At 42.0% G+C, this 25,694-nt stretch overlaps 2 protein-coding genes across 4 annotated transcripts in view; one reads left to right on the top strand and one right to left on the bottom strand.

Annotated features, from left to right (window-relative positions):
* Positions 1–24,961, bottom strand: part of dgki (diacylglycerol kinase, iota) — a 64,715-nt gene extending 39,754 nt beyond the window's left edge. For 2 of the 3 annotated variants that reach the window (XM_048154917.1, XM_048154918.1), the window contains exon 1: positions 24,294–24,961. In XM_048154917.1, coding sequence (XP_048010874.1) covers positions 24,294–24,505 — 212 coding nt within the window. In that variant the 5' untranslated portion in view covers positions 24,506–24,961. The remainder of the gene's footprint in view (positions 1–24,293) is intronic. The other variant, XM_048154911.1, reaches the window with a different exon arrangement.
* LOC125244727 (neurotrophin receptor-interacting factor 1-like) lies at positions 4,275–9,338 on the top strand. Its single transcript, XM_048154921.1, has 2 exons — positions 4,275–5,815; positions 9,126–9,338. Exons 1-2 carry the CDS (start codon positions 4,691–4,693, stop codon positions 9,126–9,128), a joined length of 1,128 nt encoding a protein of 375 aa, XP_048010878.1. The 5' UTR covers positions 4,275–4,690; the 3' UTR covers positions 9,129–9,338.
* Positions 24,962–25,694: the final 733 nt, after the last annotated feature.

Below are 25,694 nucleotides of genomic sequence, written 5' to 3'. Positions count from 1 at the left end.
TTCTTTACAGGATTCATATCTCCTTTCAAGCTCTTCACTGACACTGTCTCCAACAATAATAGCAAGATCAGATGGCGCTGGAATCTGCACTGGGTATTTCACATGACATTTTCACACATACAGAACAAACTTTACAGCTATCCTTCTCGGGATGTCGTGTTCGCTCTTGAAAACCCAGATAACATCTGCGGTGAAGTTGCTGACGGAAGAGCTCAGCAAGCCTGATTCACTGACAGATAAATGATCTTCACATCTTCAGTGATTTCAGCTAAATAAACTTTGCGCCTTCTGATAATAGCGTAGGAAATGCATGATAAAAAAAAATCCAGACTAACTGTTCACTGACAGCATGTGTTTGGTCAAACTATTTGAATGACAACTACACATACATGTGCAGATACAATCTAAGAATGTTAATGCATGTGTGTACTAGTGCTACTCACGGAACGAGTAGCTTTCTAGTGTTTAAAATCTTTAAATGCATTTGTTTTCTAATGCATTCATTGTGTAGTTCCATATTCGTTTACAGTGTTTCAATAAATGTTAGTAGGGCATCAACATGCATTGAGAGTATTGTGTATAAAATGTGTAACAGAACTCCCATCCTGCTGGTACAGCGGTCAGACAGGAAGCCTGGGCTTTTCCCGCTTGAACTCCCCAAACAACAGTGCTCAGATATTTATATCCATCACCTCCCAGCCTCACGCTGCGACACACACATTCCCTCCACAGTCCACTAATGACTGTCATCCCTTACATGTCATTCTGTTCGTCCTGTCTGTGCTCTACCTTCCCTCATGAGAGTGTTTTCATGTCCTTTCCTCATAGCGATGTGACAGTCTGTTCCTCAATCTTTCTCTCGGTACCTCTTTCCTTCCACTACTGAGAGATATAAATATATAGGGCATGTTTTCAAAGAGCAGACATGAACAACCTTCTGCAGTCTCTCTTTATCTTTCTCAAAATCTTCTCAGGTCTACAGTAGAGATGTGCATGCGCACTTCAGTACTCGGAGGTGACAGCGATGATCGATCATGAAAACGATGATCGCTGTGTGCTACAGGCCCTGTTTACACCTGGTATTACAGATGTGTTTTGGTTTATCGGATCACAAGTGGACGACACCAAATACAGGTGTAAATGGGGTCTAAAATGTTTTGAGCTTGTCCACTTCCAGAGGTAGTCGAAAACGCATTCAACCGGATTGCATTGCTCATGTGGTCGAATGTGTTCAAACAGCTACTAAAGACCGCCTTAATGACTTAACGCGTAAACATTATGGGAAGCGCACTAGCCAGACAAGACTTAAACTTTGTTGGCTGAAGACCCAAGTTTGGTTTGAACATGAAAAAATTCCATGCACAATGTTCTCTCACCATTCCTGATTTCAAACATGCACTCACAGCGTTCGGCTGGTCTTGTGGCTGTCGGAGCAGAAACGAAAGCTTATGCTCTCTGTATTTTTCAGTCATCTCCGTCCTTGTTCATATGTAAATTGTGTGAGCTTATTTCGTACATTAGATCAAAAGATCTGAAAAAGCCCATATATTTACCAGGGGTGTAACAGTTCGAATTACTCGCGGTTCATCACGATTTCAGCACGGTTCGGTGTGTGCTATATTCAAGGAAAAAGGACTACTGTCAAATAAAAATAAAGAAAATAAGAACAAATAAACTACAAGCAACAGCACAAATAAATACAATAGAGCAAAGATGTTTTTTAGGTTATTAAGGGATCTAACAATAGTTTTCAGGTATAGAAATTGAATAAATTAATCAAATGTAAAATAACAAATTTACATAAATTAAATAAAGAGTAATCAATAGTAGAGTTACAAAAGTTATTCAGTCAAGAGCAATGAGTGATTTCCATGTCTTTTGTTTGGTTAACATTAAAAACACAGATAGCAGGAATATTAGGCTGCTGTCACTTTAAGACTAAATGCACGGATCCAACATACTGATACACATGCATTGTCTTTCTCAACTGTTTATGTTCACTTGAGACATGTTCGCTATGATACTCGCCAAGATGGGCATTTTGAAATAATTTTTGTGCCAATTTGTCCGTTCAAGGGCAAGACTTGAAAAACTCAATATTTGCATGCTGTCTGAGACGTGGCTTTCCGTGTGCGCACTTCGGATGAGTGCACATGCAAATCTTAAAACACATCTTAATACCAGATGTAAACAGGGCCTTGGTTGCCTGTGTTTCAATGCATTGTTACTGAAAGAGCACATCCACGACAGGAGTTACACAATCTGGTAAGCACGTAACATTTTCACTTGCATTTGCGTCCTTTTGTGCATATACAAGACTACAGCCTCTCACCTTCCGCCTTAACTCTCACTTCATCTATGCTTCTTCTTTCTCTTTCTTTCCCTACCCTTCTCCCTTTCCTCCTCGTCAGGGTCAAACTTCAGTTTCTCTCGGCAGACCAGCTGCTGTGGGCCACATGCACCACGTCCTTCACCACATGAAGGAGCACAGACACTCTCCCCCTCCATCCCTCTGTCCTACATTCATCTCCCTCCCCCTCATCTTTTCCCCATTCGTCTCTTTCACAGTCTGATTAGCTCACAATTTAGCTTCAAGTATTTTTTAAGAATCTTTGGATATTTCAACTGGAAAACAAGACAAAAATACTGATTAAGGGACTGATTTTTTTGCAGTGCAGCGGGTGCAGGGGCCGTGGGTGGTTTGGCTTTGGCGAGTGCCGTTCGCGCGGATCCAAGTGCTCATGGGTAATCGCCTCTCGCTCAATTCATTTCAGTCTCTCCTGCTTTCTGACACTTTCTTCTCCTGTTAAAGATCCTCATGCGTAGCGACACCAGCTTCCTGCCACACATTTTATGATCGTTTTATGAAAGACTCAAGAGGGGAAAAGAAAAAGGTGAATCTTTAAAAAAAAGAAGAACTGAATTCAGTCACTCAATTGACTGAAGATATAAAAGTGAAATAGATTTTTACATTTTCTAAAGAAAATATTAAGTGGTGATTCATCGTGCAAAACTCAACAAAACGGGGTATTGTCACGATACTGAAAATTCCAACTTTGATATACCATACCTTAAAAACACTTGTTGAACTACATTTACAAAAAAAGACAAGTAAACAGTCAGTAATAAAATAAGAACAAATAAACAAACTGTAAATGATAGCACAAATAAATACAACAAAATAAAGAGACAAATGAAATAAACATGGCTTTAAGTTTTTCAGGTGGGTCTAATAGTAGTATTCAGGTAAGAAATACTACAGAAATTAAAGTAATCAAATGTAAAATAACTGGATAGTTTTCATTGTAAATACAGATTAAAGGGATAGTTCACCCAAAAATGAAAATTTGAAGTTTATCTGCTTACCCCCAGCGAATCCAAGATGTAGGTGACTTTGTTTCTTCAGTAGAACACAAATAATGATTTTTAACGTTGCCGTCTGTCAGTCAAATAATGGGAGTGAATGGGAACTTGAACAATAAGAGTCGAAAAAACATGCACAGACAAATCCAAATTAAACCCTGCGGCTCGTGACGACACATTGATGTCCTAAGACACGAAACGATCGGTTTGTGCGAGAAACCGAACAGTATTTTTATCATTTTTTAACTCTAATACACCACTATGTCCAACTGCGTTCAGCACTCGTTTAGTAAGGTCTGATCGCGCTCTGACAACGGCAGTGATGTCTATTGAAGTATATGCACGAGACATCACTTCTGCTGTCAGAGCGCGATCAGACCTTACTAAACGAGTGCTGAACGCAGTTAGACATAGTGGTGTATTAGAGTTAAAAAATGATATAAATACGGTTCGTTTTCTCACACAAACCAATCGTTTCGTGTCTTAGGACATCAATGTGTCGTCACAAGCCGCAGGTCTTATTTGGATTTTTCTATGCAAGTTTTTTCGACTCTTATTGTTCCCATTCACTCCCATTATTTGACTGACAGAAGAAACAAAGTCACCTACATCTTGGATGCACTTGGGGTAAGCAGAAAAACATCAAATTTTCATTTTTGGGTGAACTATCCCTTTAATGCTTACAATTAAAGTTACAAAAGTTATTCAGTCAAGAAGAGCAGTGAGTGATTTTCTCTTTGTCTTTTGCAGAAGGTTTATTAGGCTGCTGTCACTTTAAGAGCTTATGCACGAATCCAATTTACTGTAACACAACATTTTAACGTTTTCTCTCAACTATTTACATTCCAAAACTGAGTGTATTTACCTGAATACTTAGCAAGATGGACATTTCGACAAAATTTGTGTATATGACTGTGGCGAGGGGGGCGTGGTTTAGCGGGGTCTGCAGCAGGAGGGAGTGTCTGGGGATGTGCGGTGATTGAACGGGTTGAATGTAAATCACGAACACCTGTTTCTCGTTCCAGTAATTGGCGTGGAGACAGGATAAAACGCCAGGAGAAGCAGGAGCGTGGGAGAGAGAGAGGGACTGCTGACAGTCAGACTGAGTGAGCTGTGCTCGTGTCGTGGAGTGAAGCCCGTCCTTGGATGTGGAATTATTGAGTGTGCGTTGCACCGTCTTTTTGTTTATGTGTTTGATATTTTTCTCTGGTGAGAATAAAGACTGTCAGCAGCCCAAAGCCGATCCCTGTCCTCTTCCTTCCCATTACACAAAGAACCTTCATTACACTGGTGCCGAAACCCGGGAAGGAAGACGGAAGCCGCCGCCATGCAGGCAACCTCCGCCGCTGGGACGCCGTTTGCGGACATCATCGCATCCCTCGCGGCCCTCCATCAAGAGCAACATCGGGCCCTGCTAGATCTCCGCCAGGATCAGGAGCGCCGCTTCGAGGCGATTGTCCAGGGCCAGCAGGAGGACCGCGAGAGGTTCCGGAGCTGGATAGACCGGGAGGTTCCCGCGGAGACCAGCGCGGCAGCTGCTGGCCCCTTCCCGCTGCCACTGCAGAAGATGGGCCCGCAAGATGACCCGGAGGCCTTCCTGGACCTTTTTGAAAAGTCTGCCGAGGTGTCAGGTTGGCCCCGGGACCAGTGGCCCATGCGGCTCGTCCCGCTGCTCTCGGGCGAGTCGCAGGTGGCAGCGCAGCAGCTGCCCATCCAGAACCTCCTGGTCTTCAACGACCTCAAGAGGGCCATCCTGCAGCGGGTCGGCCGCTCCCCCGAGCAGCACCGTCAGCGCTTCCGGTCTCTGGAGCTGGGGGAGGCGGGCCGGCCCTTCGTGTTGGCCCAACAGCTCCGGGACTCGTGCCGCAAATGGCTGATGGCCGACGGAGGCGACGTGGAGCAAATGATCGATCGCGTGGTGCTGGAACAGTTCACCACTCGGCTCCCAAAGAAGACCGCCGAGTGGGTCCAGTGCCACCGGCCCACGTCGCTGGATTCGGCCATCCAATTGGCGGAGGACCACTTGGTGGCGTGCCCAGGGGTCGGCGAACCCCTGCCATCTGTCTCTCTCTCTCCCTCTCTTCTTCCCCTCTCTCTCTCTAAACCTGTCCCTCTACCTAGGTCCCGTCCGCCCGGCCCGCCTCGTGTTCCGCCCCGGGGGCGGGGTGGAACGGATTCTCGGCAGTTCGTGGCGCCAAGAGCCCCGCCCAGGGGGGCGGGACTGGCCACCGCCGGGCTGGACCCCGCGCCTGCTTCTCCCCTCTCTCCACGCCAATCATTCGGCCCGTTCTCCGCCACTGGAGCGGCGGGCAGGTCTGGGCCGGCCTGTTGGCGTTGCGGGGACCCGGATCACTTCATAGACCGGTGTCCAGTGATGGAGGTGGGGACATTGATCCGGGTCCCGGACGACCTGCAGGTCGCCCCCGGTCAGGCTGGTCAGTACCAGATACCAGTGAGTATCAAGGGGGGTACATATCAGGCTTTGGTGGACTCGGGTTGTAACCAAACCTCCGTGCATCAAAGCCTGATTTCATCCGGGGCATTGGATACAGGCCGCGTGGTTAAGGTACGGTGTGTGCACGGGGATATCGCGAGTTATCCGTTGGTGTCAGTCGGGATTCTATTTAGGGGTCAAAAGCATAGTGTGGAGGTGGCAGTTAATCCGCACCTCCGGCACCCGATAATTTTGGGGACGAATTGGCCCGCATTTAATAAATTATTGGGACATTTATGCTCGGGTGCCTCTTGGAGTAAATGTACGCGGGGAAAGGAAGTGCGAGTGCAGGCGGGGGAGACTGACCGGGGACCAGTGGTGACTGCCTCAGGGGAACCGAGCGGGATCGGGAGACTGATTCTCTCGGACCGTGATGATTTTCCCCTGGAGCAGTCTCACGATGACACGCTGAAAAATGCGTTTGAGAGGGTCAGCACAATTGACGGTCAGCCTCTCCGGCCTGGACGACCACTAACTTATCCCTATTTTGCGATTATTAAAGATAGGTTGTATCGAGTGACCCAAGACACTCAATCAAAAGAAGATACAACCCAGTTGTTAGTACCAAAGAGCCGCAGGGAAATGCTTTTCCATGCGGCTCACTCTAACCCAATGGCTGGACACTTAGGACAAACAGCGACACTAAATCGCCTCATGACCCGATTCTTTTGGCCGGGCATTCACGAGAACGTGCGCAGGTGGTGCGCGTCTTGTCGTGAATGTCAGCTGGTAAATCCTCCGGCCACTCCAAAAGCGCCTTTGCGCCCCCTTCCATTAATGCAGGTCCCCTTCGAACGAATTGGCATGGACCTCATCGGGCCATTAGAGCGATCAGCGAGAGGGCATCGTTTTGCATTAGTCATTGTGGATTATGCAACACGATATCCAGAAGCAGTGGCTCTCCGCAACATTTCCGCTAAGAGTGTTGCGGACACCCTCTTCAGTTTAATCTCCCGAGTGGGGATTCCGAAAGAAATCCTCACTGATCAAGGCACGGCGTTTATGTCACGTACGCTACGCGAACTGTACGAATTGTTGGGCATTAAATCGATTCGAACCAGCGTCTTTCACCCACAAACGGACGGGCTGGTCGAACGTTTTAATCGCACGCTTAAATCCATGATTCGTAAGTTCGTTCAAGAAGACGCCAAAAATTGGGATAAATGGTTGGAACCCCTGTTGTTCGCTGTGCGAGAGGTCCCGCAAGCCTCCACGGGGTTTTCCCCCTTCGAGCTTCTCTTTGGGCGCCACCCCCGCGGGGTGTTGGATGTCCTAAGAGAGTCTTGGGAGGACGGACCATCTCAATCGAAAAATGAAATTCAGTATGTGCTGGACTTGAGAACAAAACTCCACACTTTGGGGCGGCTATCTATGGAGAATTTGTTACAAGCCCAGGACAGACAGTGCCGGTTGTATAACAGGGGAACTAATCTGCGTAAATTTGCACCGGGAGAGAAAGTGCTCGTATTACTCCCCACGTCAAGCTCAAAATTACTGGCGAAGTGGCAAGGACCATTTGAGGTCACACGGCGAGTTGGTGATCTCGATTATGAAGTAATACGGTCCGACAGGAGAGGGGCACGTCAAATTTATCACCTCAACCTCCTGAAAAAGTGGAGTGAGGCGGAGTCAGTGATGCTGGCGACGGTGATTAGCGGAGAGGATGATCTCGGGCCAGAGGCGAATGTAAAAAAACAATCCCTCGCTCTGGCCCCGGGGGGAGATCACCTTTCGCCCTCACAGCTCACTGATGTTTCCAAATTGCAGGCTGAGTTTGCCGACGTGTTCTCTCCCCTACCGGGCCGTACTGACCTCATTCAGCACCACATCGAGACAGAGCCGGGCGTGGTGATTCGCAGCCGGCCGTATAGGTTACCTGAACACAAAAAAAAAGTGGTTCAGGCAGAATTAGAGGCAATGCTTGAAATGGGGGTAATAGAGGAATCCAGCAGTAACTGGGCGAGCCCGATAGTTTTGGTCCCCAAAACAGACGGCTCAGTGCGGTTCTGTGTGGATTATCGCAAGGTGAATGCAGTGTCGAAATTCGACGCGTATCCAATGCCGCGTGTGGACGAATTGCTTGACCGGCTCGGTACAGCTCGCTTTTATTCGACACTGGACTTAACAAAAGGGTATTGGCAGATCCCCTTGTCTCCATTATCCAAAGAAAAGACCGCTTTCACGACGCCGTTTGGATTACACCAATTCGTGACCCTTCCGTTCGGGCTGTTCGGGGCACCGGCTACCTTTCAGCGACTCATGGACAAGATCTTACGGCCCCATGCTGCGTATGCGGCTGCCTATCTGGATGATATTATTATTTTTAGTAATGATTGGCAGCGGCATATGCAGCATTTGAGGGCTGTCCTGAGATCGCTGAGAGGGGCTAGGCTCACGGCCAACCCGAAGAAGTGCGCAATTGGGCGCGTGGAAGTAAGGTATCTGGGCTTCCACTTGGGATATGGACAGGTGCGTCCCCAAATTGATAAGACAGCAGCGGTTGCAACCTGTCCGCGTCCCAAGACCAAAAAGGAGGTAAGACAGTTCCTCGGGCTGGCGGGATATTACAGAAGGTTTGTTCCTAATTATTCGGACCTCACCAGCCCGTTGACTGATCTGACTAAAAAGGATGCACCAGATACGGTCCAGTGGACGGAGCTGTGCCAGCAGGCCTTCACCCAGGTGAAGGCTGCTTTATGTGGCGGGCCGTTACTTCATTCCCCTGATTTCTCTCTCCCCTTTTTGTTGCAGACAGACGCGTCGGACAGAGGGCTGGGTGCGGTCCTGTCCCAGGAGATAGAGGGTGAGGAGCGGCCGGTGCTGTACATTAGCCGCAAGCTCTCTAAGAGAGAGGCTAAGTACAGCACCGTGGAGAAAGAGTGTTTAGCCATCAGGTGGGCCGTCCTCACCCTCCGCTATTATCTCCTGGGGCGGGAATTCACCCTCTGTTCGGACCATGCCCCTCTGCAGTGGCTCCACCGCATGAAGGACACCAACGCGCGGATCACTCGTTGGTATCTTGCTTTACAGCCTTTTAAATTCAAAGTGATCCACAGGCCGGGTGTTCAGATGGCTGTGGCCGACTTCCTCTCCAGAAATGGGGGGGGGGGGCTGCAGGCCGGACGGCTCCCCGGCCTGAGTCGGGCGGTGGGGGTATGTGGCGAGGGGGGCGTGGTTTAGCGGGGTCTGCAGCAGGAGGGAGTGTCTGGGGATGTGCGGTGATTGAACGGGTTGAATGTAAATCACGAACACCTGTTTCTCGTTCCAGTAATTGGCGTGGAGACAGGATAAAACGCCAGGAGAAGCAGGAGCGTGGGAGAGAGAGAGGGACTGCTGACAGTCAGACTGAGTGAGCTGTGCTCGTGTCGTGGAGTGAAGCCCGTCCTTGGATGTGGAATTATTGAGTGTGCGTTGCACCGTCTTTTTGTTTATGTGTTTGATATTTTTCTCTGGTGAGAATAAAGACTGTCAGCAGCCCAAAGCCGATCCCTGTCCTCTTCCTTCCCATTACACAAAGAACCTTCATTACAATGACATTTTAAGCACAATAAGCCATGAAAAAGAAGTCAATTTTGTACTCGCAAGCCGTTTGAGAAGCAGCAATACCAGCACTATTCAACCGCAAATGAACATGTTTTTAAAGCGTTGATCACTGTAGCTAATCGCAGACATTTCTGTTGAGCACGTGAACACAATGGCCGCTCGACAGCGCTCAAAATGCTAGGGGGAAATGCTGGTATCGCCACATTTTTACAATTTCAGTACCGACTTGGTACCAAAGACCAACACTATATTGATACATGTAGAAATATCAATATTTTTGACAACATACACTAGCATATACTATTTTATTGCATTGCTATGGGGTTCTGAGTGTTTTATATCTTGTTGCTATGCGGTTGCTAGTGTGCTCTGGGTGGCTACTTACTGGTTCAGTCAAACAAACGCACCCACAAGTCACTATGATATTCTCTTCTCTTGATATGGCTCAGGTCCCCTTCAATGAAAGTCTATGGGAATTTTTTGCCCGGTTATCATCCACCAGGCAAATATTGTAAGCATGATCAGTTAGAAAAGTTACAGCACACTCAATAAGTGGCACAATTTCAGGTATCATTCTCGTCTGTAGCAGAAACAGTGTAACAGATGTCTAATACTTCTGGTTGGAAGCTTGTTTAAATCACATATGAACAATAGTAATAATGATGCTTGTCTTAGCAAACAGTGCAATTTCTGCAGACGAATGGATTCATTATAAAGCATAGCATCTCACATAGGACAGCGGCTCTTTATTAAATGCTGTAAATAACAGTGTTTTTTTTCTCTGATGCTGACATTCACTGCAGACAAAATAATGTTCATGGTTTGCTCTCGCATGTAAAATGTGTTGTTTCAATTGCTTTGCGGCGCAACAGAAACAGCTGTGACACATTTCCCGGTGTTTTGAGGGAGAGGTCCAGACCCCCTGCAGTTTCTGTGTCCTTCCCTTGACTGTCTGTGACCTGACAAACACACATACACACACATTCAAGTCTGCCTTTTGGCCAACAACAATCGCAGGAAACCAGCTAGTTCGGCCCTTCAGAGTTTAGTAACAAAAACACCACATACAATATGGCCGAGCAACATTATTTGATAATCGAACATACAAACTCAAGTTTTACAGGAGGTGGGTGAACTGGGTCTGTACGGCATGCAATGTTCTCTCGCGTTATAGATATACGTTAACGTAACAACCGCGTCGTGCGCTCTCTGTGGCTCTGCGAGTGGGAGCGTGTGGGATCGGACTGTATAATTACATATAACTGTGACGGTGATGCTTTTGTGTGAGTGAGAGAGATTAAGAGCATCATTGGCAGAGTATGTGGGAGTGTTGGAGCCCACTCCTGCCTGTACATAAACCTCCTCTAGCTCTTTCTTCTCTCTGTTCTCCTCCTCTGGCTGCTGACACCTCCATAATTAACCTCGGCGTTTGGCGCAGGGTGCGGGGGAGGCATCGGAAGCACGCATCTCTCCCCTATCTGACCCATCCATCTCCTGAAAATAGCCCCACCATCAAGAGCAAAGCTCAGGGCTGAGATGGACTCCGGTGGACTGCACACCTACAGAAACTGCTCGGGTTGGAATATGAGTCCCAAAAGTCCACTTTATACTAACCTCTCCAGAAGAACAGGTATAGTCACTATAATTTTCAAATGACGATGTTCACACAGCCAGACTTGTTTTGACTATCCAATAAAGTCTGTTCTACTTTGCAGATTATTCTGGACGAGAGCCCACTTAGAAAGGAAGCGAACGAGGACTAACAGGTAAAATGATCCATCACAATTTGGCCATTCCGTGTCAGCTCAACAAGTTATTCTTGGAGCCATATTGAGATTCCAATATCTCTGGAATTAAACCATATAGGGTCTTTAAAATTCAGACACAAAAAGACAAGTTTGTTAAGAGCCAAAATCTAAAAGGATTGTAAGATATCTTTAATACTTCTTGAGTTACAGGTAAGCAAACTTTGGGGGGAAAAACTCCCCAATTTTTGAACTGTCACCATTGGCATATAATGCAACAAAGATTGCTAAAGTCAACAGATTTCATTAAAAGACCTTCCAATCTCTGTGTAAAAATAAAATAATGATGCTGCCATCTTTCTAAAGTCATTTTTACCCCCTTGTAATTTGGCTCCATAATCTCAGGTGAAAACTGTCATTGTCATCTCTACAAAATAGTGGATTACTCAATAAATATTCATCCATGAAATTTAATATTTCGGCTCTCATCACTATATATGTTTGTCTTTCTTCAGAAAATATATGAACAAAATAAAAAATTTGAGCCAGGGAGGTTTTTTGGTTAATTTGACATGGAATGACCCAGCTTGCTTTTTTCATAAGGTTAAATTTAAAGGTGCCCTCGAATGAAAAATTGAATTTATCTCGGCATAGTTAAATAACAAGAGTTCAGTACATGGAAATGACATACAGTGAGTCTCAAACTCCATTGTTTCCTCCTTCTTATATAAATCTCATTTGTTTAAAAGACCGCCGAAGAACAGGCGAATCTCAACATAACACGACTGTTACGTAACAGTCGGGGTGTACGCCCCCAATATTTGCATATGCCAGCTCATGATCCCAACATTATGAAAGGCATTAAACAAGGGCAGAACGTCTGGATGTGCACAGCTGAATCAACAGACTAAGTAAGCAAGCAAGAACAATAGCGAAAAATGGCAGATGGAGCAATAATAACTGACATGATTCATGATATCATGATATTTTTAGTGATATTTGTAAATTGTCTTTCTAAATGTTTCGTTAGCATGTTGCTAATGCACTGTTAAATGTGGTTAAAGTTACCATTGTTTCTTACATTTTTAAACACTTGCAGTCTATAATTCATAAACACAACTTCATTCTTTATAAATCTCTCCAACAGTGTAGCATTAGCCGTTAGCCACAGAGCACAGCCTCAAATTCATTCAGAATCAAATGTAAACAATATAACAGTATACAATACTCACATAATCCGCTGCATGCATGACGAACACTTTGTAAAGATCCATTCGAGGGTTATATTAGCTGTGTAAACTTTGTTTAGGCACTGTTTAAGGCAAGCGCGAGCTCCGTGGGCGAGAGCACGAGATTTAAAGGGGCCGCACAGCATAAATCGGCTCATATTTAATGATGCCCGAAAATAGGCAGTTAAAAAAATTAATAAAAAAAAATCTATGGGGTATTTTGAGCTGAAACTTCACAGACACATTCAGGGGACACCTTAGACATATTACATCTTGTAAAAAGAACGTTCGATGGCACCATTAAAAATTTGGGAGGTTGAATTAAAATTTTGAATTGAAATTCAAAGATGCAACATTTCCCGAAAGGGCATTTATTTTGCAAACTGTCTTAACAGCTAAAGCACAGCGCGATAAATTAAGCACTAAAGTGAAATCTATAAAAACAAAATAATAGATGAAAACTAGTCAGTTTTGGACGATTAGTCAACCATCATGATTCATCTCTATTCTAAACCACATAAACCACAATTTTGAATTGAAAATTAGCCCTTCGACATTCTAAACCACATTAAATGTAAATAAACCTTTCATTCATGGCAAAAACACATTCATGACCTGCAGTTTTCTTTCATACAATATGTAGTTGCTATCTGTGACCTGTGCCACTTAAATACACCTATCCCTACGTGTCCCAAAAAGCCGGTCTCTGAACACAGAGCAACGGTGGCAGATGGCTCTCCTGCTAATGATCAGGTAAACGTTGTGTTGTGTGCTGAAAACAGCAGTCTGAACACAACGCTAATGTGTGTCAGGACCCTGAATCCTCCATTAGTGCGGTAAAAGCGGGGCCGGATCTCCTCGGTTCCACCTCTCGGAGGGCAGCGTATTGAGGGCTTCAGGAACGTGAGGGACCTCCTGTTTTTTTTGTTTTTTTTTCCACCTGAGGTCCTTGCTGCCTAATTGAATTAATCATTTGTTAAATGAGGCCTGTGCTGCTGTAACCCTGTGCTATCAGTGCATAAAGGGCTGAACTCACACACACACACGCAACCTCCCAGACCACAGCTGGAGAGAGATATATGGCGAGCTATTATTAGCGAGCAGAGCGCAGAAAAAGACCAGGAGAGAGGCAGAATGAGCTAATTGTGTTGAAGAGATAATGTGTGCAGAGAGTGAATGCAAATGAGATGCACGTGCAACCGCAATATTTACAACCTTTCCCAGGCATGGGAAATAGATGATAAACTCGCTTCAAGTCTCTATCACTGACCTCTGCGTCTTTTCATTTATTGTTTCCATTAGTGGCAGGACTGCAATGCGATATTTTCACTTGAAAGCAACAAAAAAGCAAAACTAAATTTAATAATTCATTAGATTAGCCTGTTTTCAGGGTTTTTAGTAAAAAATAAATAAAACAGGTAATTGTGAGGTAGAATTTAAAATATAAAATGAAGTTGTGATTATGAGATAAAAAGTTATAATTGTATGGAATAAAGTTGCAATTATGAGAAATAAAGTTCTGACCTACCCTCACTCATGAACAAGACCCTGAGGTACTTAAAAACACCCAAAAATTAAAATTCTGTCAATAATTACTCACCCTCATGTTGTTCCAAAACCGTAAGACTTTCGTTCATCCTCGAAACACAAAGAAGATCTTTTAAAGGTCCGTTTTTCGTGGTTTTTTGAAGCTTTGATTGTGTTTATAGTGTGCAATATAACATGTGTTCATGTTTCGCGTGTAAAAAAACAGTATTTTTCACATAATTTACTTATCTGTATACCGCTGTTTCCACTGTCATAAAAACGGGCTGATGACTTCCTTGTTCTATGAAGTCCCTCCTTCAGAAATACGTAACGAGTTCTGATTGTGCCAGCGGTTCCTGTGTTGTGATTCGTCAGCTCTGAGCGCACCGTGCCGGAAAGGTCACGCCTCTTACCATAACGTGGAGATGCACGCGCTCAGTGTTATTGTAAACATGTCTTTAATTTTACCCTATCAATTTGAGCCGGAATCAGACCCGGTGATTGGACTGCAGGATGAAAATAACAGCGTTTCGACGACATGGCGACAAACACACTCTACAAACGCAACTCTTGTGTATTCCTGTGGGCGGAGGTTAGTCAAAAAACTGTTTTAGTGACGTCATTAAAGAAGGAAGTAGAGGGATGTAGTCCAAACTGGCCGTTCGATGTAGGCGACTTCTGTTAAATAAAATATCTCGCTTGGCATTGAACTTTGAGCTTTAAAATTTTACAGATTTTATTTATACTCTAACAACAACATTACACACTAACTAAAGTTTGAAACATGGGATCACGAAGAACGGGACCTTTAATGAAATCTGAGAGATTTCTGTCCCTCTATTGACAGTTAAGCAACTTTGATGCTTCAAAAAGTTCAAAAAGAGATCGTAAAACTAATCCATATGAATTGAGTGGTTTAGTCCAAATTTTCTGAAGAGACTCGATTGCTTTATATGAGGATGGATGCATGGAACGATGAATGCATGGACAGACGGATGGACAGAATAGTGAGATACAAAGTAACATGTTATGAGATATATATGCAATTGTGAATAGCTGCAACTGTGACGTCACAAGTGTGAGAAAAAATTATTTATAAATTTCCTTTATAAATTTATAACTTTTTCCTTCCAAGACAGAAATAGGCTTCCATTAAAAATGGCCTTTTTTTTGTTAAATATCATTGAAAAACAATTTATTCCTGTGATGCAAATCTGAATTTTCAGCATCATTACTCCAGTCTTCAGTGTCACATGATCCTTCAGACATCATTCTAATATGCTGATTTGATGCTCAAGAAATATTTATTATTATCAATGTTGAAAACAGTTGTGCTGCTTAATATTTTTGTGATTCTGCTCACCTACTTTACATCAAAAAGACTAAAGAGTATAGCTAGTACCCGGTGGGCATTTCCATTCACCTGAGGTAACTAAAAGCAAACAGAAGTGGATGAAATCCTCTAATGTGCCATTAACATGAATGAATACAAACGGTTGGGCACAAAGCCGTACTTCACTTCATCAGGTAGGATTACATTCCAGTATTACTGCTCCAGCAATCAGTGAAATTACTCAGCGTCAGGATTCAGATCATGAATAAAACTCACATCATCTGATAAAAAAGCCACCCAGTAATCCCAGTACAGCCTGTATATAAGCAGCAGCATGCATATGTGCTTTATACTCCATTTAACACATTTACCATGCTTACATTCATTATGCAGAATTCTAGATTTTTCACCAATATCAGCACAGAAAATCCAAATGCATTGAAACTTGTGTCTGAGAGAAACTAGCTGCTGTATAATTAAGCATGATGGGTGCTTAAAGGTCCCGTTCTTCGTGATCCCATGTTTCAAACTTTAGTTAGTGTGTAATGTTGTTGTTAGAGTATAAATAAAATCTGTAAAATTTTAAAGCTCAAAGTTCAATGCCAAGCGAGATATTTCATTTAACAGAAGTCGCCTACATCGAACGGTCAGTTTGGACTACATCCCTCTACTTCCTTCTTTAATGACGTCACTAAAACAGTTTTTGACTAACCTCCGCCCACAGGAATACACAAGAGTTGTGTTTGTAGAGTGTGTTTGTCGCCATGTCGTCGAAACGCTGTTATTTTCAGCCCGCAGTCCAATCACCGGGTCTGATTCCGGCTCAAATTGATAGGGTAAAATTAAAGACATGTTTACAATAACACTGAGCGCGTGCATCTCCACGTTATGGTAAGAGGCGTGACCTTTCCGGGCACGGTGCGCTCAGAGCTGACGAATCACAACACAAGAAGCGCTGGCACAATCAGAACTCGTTACGTATTTCTGAAGGAGGGACTTCATAGAACAAGGAAGTCATCGGCCCGTTTTTATGACAGTGGAAACAGCGGTATACAGATAAGTAAATTATGTGAAAAATACTGTGTTTTTTTACACGCGAAACATGAACACATGTTATATTGCACACTATAAACACAATCAAAGCTTCAAAAAACCACGGAAAACGGGACCTTTAAAGCCATACGGCAAAATCATGCCTACAACAGACCACGTTTCATTCTCTCGTTTGACGCTCCACCAAAACACATTCACAGTAGCGGCCGTAGCAGGTTTTATGAAAGACCAGCAAGCCTGTTTGAGCCGTCAGAGTGAATTAGAGCGGGTGAATGGCACACGCGGCGAGACAGTGTTAACTCCCTGTTGAGGTGGGGGGAGACGAATGAAGAGACGGAGGCGGAGATGAAGTCTCTCACACCTTAAATGTGGTGGCTGTCTGCAGGTGCTCCTCTGCCAGAACCACAGGTGCAGGACAGAGTCACCGCAGAGGAACGACAGGAGACAGCAGAGGGAAGTAGGGAAATGAAATTGCTTGTATTACTTCAGATGTTAAAATACCTTCTCAAAAGTAGAACTAAGAGTTATAAATAAGCACTATGATGTACTACATTCATTGTGGGCAGATAATGTAGTAATCATTTGGCTCTTATTTAAGTCCCCCTGTGGTGAAAATCAAGTTTTTAATGTTATTTATATGTCTATGTGGTGTTTTTAATGTGCTTTAAGACAAACCTTGTGCAAATTCATAAGTTAATACTGTTGCTGAGTATTTTCTTCTTAAAACTGCAGTGAACCAAAGACAGTCTCAAAAACGTAATTTGAAATCGCTGGTGTTTCTGACATCACAAACTACCTTGTAACCAATCACGTCAAGGAGTGGATATCTTAAACTGGTGTGAGTGAGTGGAGGCGGGGCTAACTTGCATATTCATAGAACCACGAATACTAAATGAGGCAAGGGTGTAGAGTTACATTAAAGCTATTATAAAGCATGAAGACATAAATATGTCATTTTGGTGATCACAGATGAGTTTTATGGGATAAAATTACTGACTACAGGCCAGGGGGACTTTATTAGTGTTGCTGTTGAAAAAGGTCTGCAAAGTTACAAAGTCACTCCACTTTCTGAACTCTCTAAAACACCTCGATTGTAATCTTGAGTTTTCTTCCAGGAAGGCACACGTCACAATATTCCTCATTTAAATAATTCCCACCCAGCATACTCAAAATAAATGGGCATGGTTGAGTTAGTTAGTAGTGTGTTGAAACTTGCGTTTATGGTAAGGGGTGGGACATTTCCCAAACACACTCGAAACGGTTGATCAATCACAACTAGGGTTGCAAAATTCCGGGAATTTTCAATGCTGGAAACTTTCCATGGGAATTAATGGGAATATATGGGAATTAACAGGAATATAAGGGAATTAACGGGAAATTATGGGAATAAACAGGGAATGTGCAAAATTGCAGGTTAGCCTATAACAGGGTACTTAAATGTAGTTGAAAAAAACATCTTGCAGCATAATTTTGGTTAAAACAACCAGATTTAATCCAATTTCAGTTGAATTTTTACCCTGACATTCACACTGCACACTACTTACTGCAGGGCTATTGAGGACACACCCCCTGCATGCACTGTGCATTGCCCCAGTCCATAACATGCACATTTGATCAAAAATACAGAAAAAACAGTCATATTGTGAAATTTAACTACAATTCAAAATAATGGTTTTCTGTTTTAATATACATTAAAATATCATTTATTTCTGTGATCAAAGCTGAATTTTCAGCATCATTACTCCAGTCTTCAGTGTCCTTCAGAAATCATTCCAATATGATGATTTGGTACTCAATTATCAATGTTGGAAACAGTTGTGCTGCTTAATATTTTTTATAACCTGTGATACTTTTTTCAGGATTGTTTGATGAATAAAAATGTAAAGAACAGCATTTATTTAAAATAGAAATATTTTGTAACAATGTACACTACGAGTCAAAATTTTGGGGTCAGTAATTTTTTCCTTTCTGAAAGAAATTAATACTTTTATTCAGCAAGGATGTGTGAAATTGATAAAAAAAAAAGTGATATTAAAGTGATATTGTTAGAAAAGATTTCTATTTTGAATAAATGCTGTTCTTTTTAACTTTTTATTCATCAATGAATCCTAAAAAAAAAGTATTACAGGTTCCAAAAAAATATTAAGCAGCGCAACTGTTTCCAACATTGACAGTAACTGAGTATCAAATCAGCATATTAGAGTGATTTCTGAAGGATCATGTGACACTGAAATAAATAACACATAACAACTGCTGCAATAAAAATATTTATTGGAAATTGGAATATTTCCAAAATTCCCCCGGTTAAGTTCCCGTGGAAAGTTTCCATAAATTTACCGGAAACTTTCCGCCCCTTTGCAACCCTAATTACAACACACTGATCCAGCTGACCAATCAGAGCACATTGTGCTTTTTGGAAGGAGGGGTTTCATAGAGACAGGAACTAAACAGAGCGTTACTGAAAGATTGGAAAAAGAGAAGATGCAACCATGTAAAACATGTAAAAATAAATAATGTGTATTTTTGGGAAAAAAGCATTGAAAACCTATTCTAGTAGACCCCAAAAACAAAATTAAGACTTTGAATAAAAGGTCCCCTTTAAATCAAGTGGAAACGCAGCCCAGGCCTACAAGACAAAAGCCTAGGACTAAATTTCTGCTTCGACCCCTTATGAGACTCAGCAGCAGCAGCAAACCCATCAATGTGATGCTTCACTGAACAGAACAGCCCAGGAAAATCCTCTTACACTCATATACCTAATAAGGAAAAGCTTCAAAACTCCAATCCTTTAATGTATCTCCTCAGACTGCAAAACAAACCCCCGCCACAGTGTAAAAAAAAAGACTGGCTTTATCGGCGGTTAAGCCGCCCGGTCTGCACACAGCCATCTTCAGGAGAGATTATGACCATTTATGTAAAATCCTTACTCGTGTCTGCCATCAGGATCTACTGCGTGCTCCCGGGTTTTGTGTTCAGCACGCAGGAAACGAGACGATTACCTAGACGCTGCCCTCTTTTACGCACATAGCATACCTTTGCATGATTGAACACGTCAGCTGGACGTCGGCCAATGAAGCGCAACTTACAAAAGCACAGCAGGTCCAAAAAAGGTACATTAGTCATGGATGCAACAACTATTCGAACACCTCCTTCTTGATTTCAGCCTACGTACAGTATTTACACACAATTTCACTTATCAACATTTACAGTAGGTGTGCCGGCCATTTCGCACTCTGATTCAATGCCAACTAGAAATGAGAATAATAAAAAAATAACACAGCACAATAAAGTAACTGTGAAGGGTACGTCCTAATTGGGTGCAGTGTCTACACAGCCGATTTCAGCCAAACACATAAAGCAAAGTGCCAAAAAGGAGGAGGACTGGCACAACTTGACAGATGACTAAATGCACCAGGGCTCTTATTAAAGTTTCACTGATAAAACACAACACTTGTAAGCAATCAAATATTAAACCCATTCCCATCTATTTTGCAGCGTCGCTGGCAGCACAATGCATCACTTCCTGGTAATATGCTTCCTTATTGTGATGACTGAATGTTCTGGATTTAAAATGCAGTCAACAATGAACAAATTGACCCTATTTACGCACCACTAGTGTAATTATGCATGATTGCACGTTATTACGGAGAAGTTTCTAATCCTCCATCAAAATGTAATTTGTTCTGATCCTAAAACAACTTTCCTGTTCTGATGACATCACCAATCCCTCTTACTTCACAGCACCGGCCCTCCAGCCACCTGCCATTTTTTTCCTCATTGAATACACTTCTTCACACATTGCAGACGTAAAATATTTCTGTCCACACTAGTTTAAATCAGATTTAATTGGTCATTTAGCATTGTAAGTTAACGGAGTAACCGTCCACCATTTGAAGAAAGAAGCTCGACAAACAAGTGTTTTGCACTCTCTGATAATGAGCAGACTGCAATAAATATGCATGTTTAACTTTTCAGCAGCCTGGCAGAGTGAAAATGTGTCAAGCATGGATAAATCTACAATCGGGGCTGTGATAGGACACTTAAAAATGCATGAGTTCTTTTTTATGTTCCACTGTCTGCTGCTGCACTCCTAGAGTTTTTCATTTACACCGCGAGAGAGAGCGGACACAAGAGCCTCTTTATAAGCTGAACATGATTCACTAGATAACAAAAAACTGATATAAGTGCTTTAATTGAGGAGAGTACGAAGAAGAACACTGAGGCTATGATCCAAAACCTACCTAGGCAGCATTTTAAGACTGTTCCAAAAGGCATGTTTAATATGCTGATTATGCTGTCTACTAAGATAAGAGTCAATATTAAATGGGGTAATTAAATATAACAGATCATGTAAAACTGCATCATAGTGATCAAACTACATTTTGTAAAAATCTAAAAGGATATATTATATCAGCATATGAAAGTGAGGGACTCGTCTCAAGATTGTCTCAGTTCATTTGTTGTCAAAATTATGAAAGAAATACAAAGTCATAAAAAATGTCTGTCAAAATATAACATACATGTTGAACGATGTTCACCAACCTGATGGAGTTTTTCAATTGGACTTGCATTTATTCCCTTTAACATGCAGTGTGAAGTATTTCACTCAGTTCCCTGATCAATTTCAGTGAGTGAAGAACAAATTTATACTTGTGTGTGTTATGTATTATGTAAAATCTCTGATACATCATCTCTGACAGAGAGCATGTTGAAACCGCTCAGGCAGCCATTTTCTCCCTCTTCTTGGAAAGTGATGACGTAGTCAAAACATCCGGTGGTTTGGGTTTTCAAGGAAATGCGTGACTCGCTGGACCTCTGCTTCTCGTAAATACTACTGTGTATTGTGTATGTTATTTTTTGACAGACAGGTAGTAAGGTAATAATTATTATTTATTTCTTAGTCAGCAAGTTTTTTTAGGGAAGTGACTGAGGCTCATAAGTGTGTTAGGTCAGTGTTTTTAGATCTAATATTGCAACTGACAGCCAGCCGTTTGACAGACATGATAACATGCATGAGGAGTGAACTACGTTTGATTTTTGGGTTATTATAAAACGTGAGACGTTACAAATGCTTTTTGCGTAGTTCTTTATACATTATAACTTTAACTGAATGAAGTGTATTTCTTGGCTTAAATAAATCACGTTACTAGGGCTGCAACGATTAATCGCGATTAATCGTTTGCAAAATAAAAGTCTGTGTTTACGTAATATATTCTGTTCTGTGTATAATAATTATGTATATATAAATACACACACATACAGTTATAAAGTTTATAAATATATGCATGTATTATAAATATATATATTTTATATTACATATAAACAAATATTTTATATATAAATATAACATTTTTCTTAAATATATACATGAATGTGTGTGTATTTATATATACATAATTATTATACACAGAACACACATATATATATATTACGTAAACACAGACTTTTATTTTGCAAACGATTAATCGCGATAAACAGCCCTACATGTTACTCAGAGACTGACATGTTTGGCTAGTCAAAAATTTCAAATTTAGCTGATGCAAATTCGTAGATTTTTCATTTCATTTTTTTACCTGGAAAGGTAAAATGATGCACAACGTTGTTTTTATTGTATCTTATAACAAAATTATATTTTACTTAAACCCATGAAAATGCACATTCTGTTATAAACAATAGTGAAACCATTATTACCCCTTAGCAGATTTTGACTCCTATTCAAGTTTATATAAAGAGCTGGTGCTTTAATTTTCTTACATTTTGTGAAGAAATAATCAAGCAGTTGAGATTTGCTATAAAATCAAAGGAAATCATATTGAAATCAATTGTGAGTTGAGTTTCCTGTGCATTTCATGTGAGGAACGCTTTTTGTGGGATGCACAAAGTTGCTGTCCATATAGAGCGCTGCAAATCACCTACAAGGATCCATTACAGTTAGGATGCTGCATATGTAGACAGTAAACCCCAAGACAGCTCACTAGATTTTGGAACAGTGCCTGTTTGTGTCTTTGGCAACTTCAAAGCTTCCATTTTTAGAGCCTTTGCTTAAAAAAGCTGAACAAGACACTTTTATCTAAGACAAATCACATTTTAGACCACATTGGCCTGGGTTTGTTTGTTTTACTGATGGTGTAGTTGGGTTTCATGGGACTAGTTGACGTCTTATCTGAATTAGAGATGGATATAGATCGCTCCTATGAAAGAAAGGACAGCTTTGATCATTTCTTCAGAGACTGGCCTTAATTGTGAGCGGAGGATTGATCTGCCTGGAGGAGGCTGACCTTAAGACTCTCAGGGAGCAGCGACCCTCCTCCACTGACAGGTGGAAAACAGAGGAGGGGGAGGTCAAATCAGGGGTCCCTGAGAAGAAACGAACAGGCAAGTTCTCTCACGTCTCTGCTTGATTCATGTCGGTTACAAAGTGATGATGATGAGGCTGATCAGCTGATGTTTCAGCATGAAATCAGCGTTGTCGATACGTCTCAATCCACTGTTCTGGAATGACCAATCATGTCCAACATGATCAGTGCAGCCAAAAAAAGATTAGATTTAGATGTTTTCAACAGCTTTACAAGAGAAGCACCATTGATTGCACAAGCAAAAGTAAGTGATTAATTCCAATAAGAGGGCTTTATGATGCTCTAGATACTGTTATGCACTGGAATTGAAAACCATTCAGTACCGAAATGACCTTTAAAGGGTTTGTTCATCCAAAAATTTAAAAAATAAAACTGTCATCAATTACTCACCCTCATATCGTTCCAAACACGCAAGACCTGCGTTCATCTTCGAAACACACATGAAGATTTTTTTAAATTTCTCTCCCTACATTGACAAGCCATGCAACTATAATTTTGTTCCTTTAAAGAGTTCATAAAGAGATCGTAAAACAGTTACAAGTTTAATTTAGGCTTTTATTCACATATAAACACTGATCAGCGAACATAAACAGAAGCTCAACCGTACTTGCGTGGTGCGTGAGAACAAACCTCATTGGTTCTTGTAAGCTCAAACGTGATGCGTAACACGAGAATGAACCTCATTGGTTCTCGCACGTCAAGCAAACGTGCATGAACTTCCTTTTACCACAACTGATGTGTGTGTTGATGAATGTTTATATGTGTATAAAAGCCTAACTTAAATCTGTTCATCATATAAAGCCATCGAGTCTCTTCAGAAAATTTGGACTAAACCGCTGGATTCATATGGATTCATTTTACGATCTCTTTATGAACTTTTTGAAGCGTCAAAGTGGTAGTTGCATAGCTGTCAACAGAGGAACAAAAATCTCTCAGATTTCATTAAAATATCTTCATTTGTGTTCCGAAGATGAACGAAATTCTTACAGGTTTAGAACGACATGAGGGTGAGTAAATGATGACAGAATTTTCATTTTTGGGTGAACTATCCCTTTAATAAGGCAAAGCGTGCCGTTTCTGCCCCTGACATTGGGGAGTCAGTCTCTCCACCGTGGCGGATGTCTAATGCATCACCAGACAGCTATGCATTGCTCTGTTCGTGTCATTTTTATTGTCTATAGGCTACTGGTCAAATGTCAATTAAATTATTCAATACAAGTGCCTGTCTGATTGCCCAAGGGTTTCACGTGCAAGAGGAAAACACAATTTAATCCTGCTAGCAAATCAATAGCGGGCCAAACTACAGATATCATGCACATAATGTTGTGCAACAAAACGGTTTCCACATAATGCAGTTCATTTACCAACACTAACCCTAATGCACGTACTGTTCTCATACTAATAATCTCCTTTCACAGAGACATCCTAGCACAAACCACGATGTATATTTATTATTATGTTCTGTTTTTTTAGGTGGCTGGGTGTTGCTTTGCACAACAAATGGGGTTTACATTGTTAAACACAAGGAGTAACGCGCAACACAAACAAACCATCTGACATGTTTTACCGCTCCATATGGTGGATAAATAAATGCACAAATATGCAGTGCTCTACACAAACGCGTAGGGATGAATTAAACTGCATATTTACCTATAAGAGATTTGTTTCCTGAACGCCAGACCTTTGAGTTTCTCCTCCAGCGAGTCTTCCATGTCGGCGAAGCTGCTCAGACTGTCGCTGCCGCCCATCGCAGCGTTTCTCCCGCAGGCGCGTGTCTGATCGTCCGCTGATTCCCCACCGGCAGCTCCTCTGCTGCTGCGCTCCGCCTGAGACGCGCGTATGTCGGGCAGGGGGTCCATCATGCTCCGGTCGGCACTGAGTGGACCCCCTCTCTCTCCTCCGGTGCTTAAAATTCCTTCCAAATGTGTCCTCCGATGTCCCTCATGGGATGAATAAAATCTATCTATCTATCTATCTATCTATCTATCTATCTATCTATCTATCTATCTATCGATAGATTCACTCACGCGCACGCACGACTCTATCCAACGGAACTACAACAACAGCTGCATCCATCGGCGAGGACATTCTGGGATTTGCCTCCTCATCCTCCACGCGCAGCAGCATCAGGCATTAAAACTAGGGCAGAGGGTCTCCGACTGGACACACTCAGGCGCGCACACGCGTGTAAATGCGTGGTGATCTGATCTCTGACGTGTCCGCTGTGGCTGTGATAGAGCCCGACTGACTGAGACGAGACGCAGAAGCGGTATTTACACGGACCTGATTGTGATTACAAACCTCTTTGTTCAGGCAGGAAGAGACGCCTCGAAAAAAATATGTTTTTTTATTAAAAAAAATAAATATAGATCCTTTAGATTTATAGCGCTTGTATTTTTTATTTAAAAACTACAAATAACCATTATTATGATATTAACATTAGCCTACTACTAATATTATCATATTGGCCACGCCCCCTAACATTTGTTACGACGACAAATCTGTTAGTTATTATCCTCACATTTATTCGTATATTAATTTTATATTAATATATAAAGCCCCCAAATATTTGATTTGACAGAAAAACACTGGATGCTAATGTTATTATAATATTATCACATTAAATCAGGCTATAAATATATTATCATTATATTGGCCATTTGGCAAATTTACCACATTAAAGTGTTAGTTCACCCAAAAATAAAAATTCTGTCATTTATTACTCACCCTCATGCCGTTCCACATCTGTAAGACCCTCGTTGCTCTTCGGAACACAAATTAATATATTTTAGTTGAAATCCGATGGCTCCGTGAGGCCTCCATAGCCAGCAATGACATTTCCTCTCTCAAGATCCATAAAGGTACTAAAAACACATCTAAATCAGTTAATGTGCATACAGTGGTTCAATATTAATATTATAAAGCGACGAGAATATTTTTGGTGCGGCAAAAAAATAAAAAATAAATAACGACTATATAGTGATGGCTGATTTCAAAACACTGCTTCATGAAGCATCGGAGCATAACGAATCAGCACATCAAATCTACTGT

Source organism: Megalobrama amblycephala, linkage group LG14 (assembly GCF_018812025.1).
Source record: "Megalobrama amblycephala isolate DHTTF-2021 linkage group LG14, ASM1881202v1, whole genome shotgun sequence".
Lineage (NCBI taxonomy): Eukaryota > Metazoa > Chordata > Actinopteri > Cypriniformes > Xenocyprididae > Megalobrama > Megalobrama amblycephala.
Note: the sequence above shows the minus strand (reverse complement) of the source record. Positions and strands in the feature narration are given on the sequence as shown.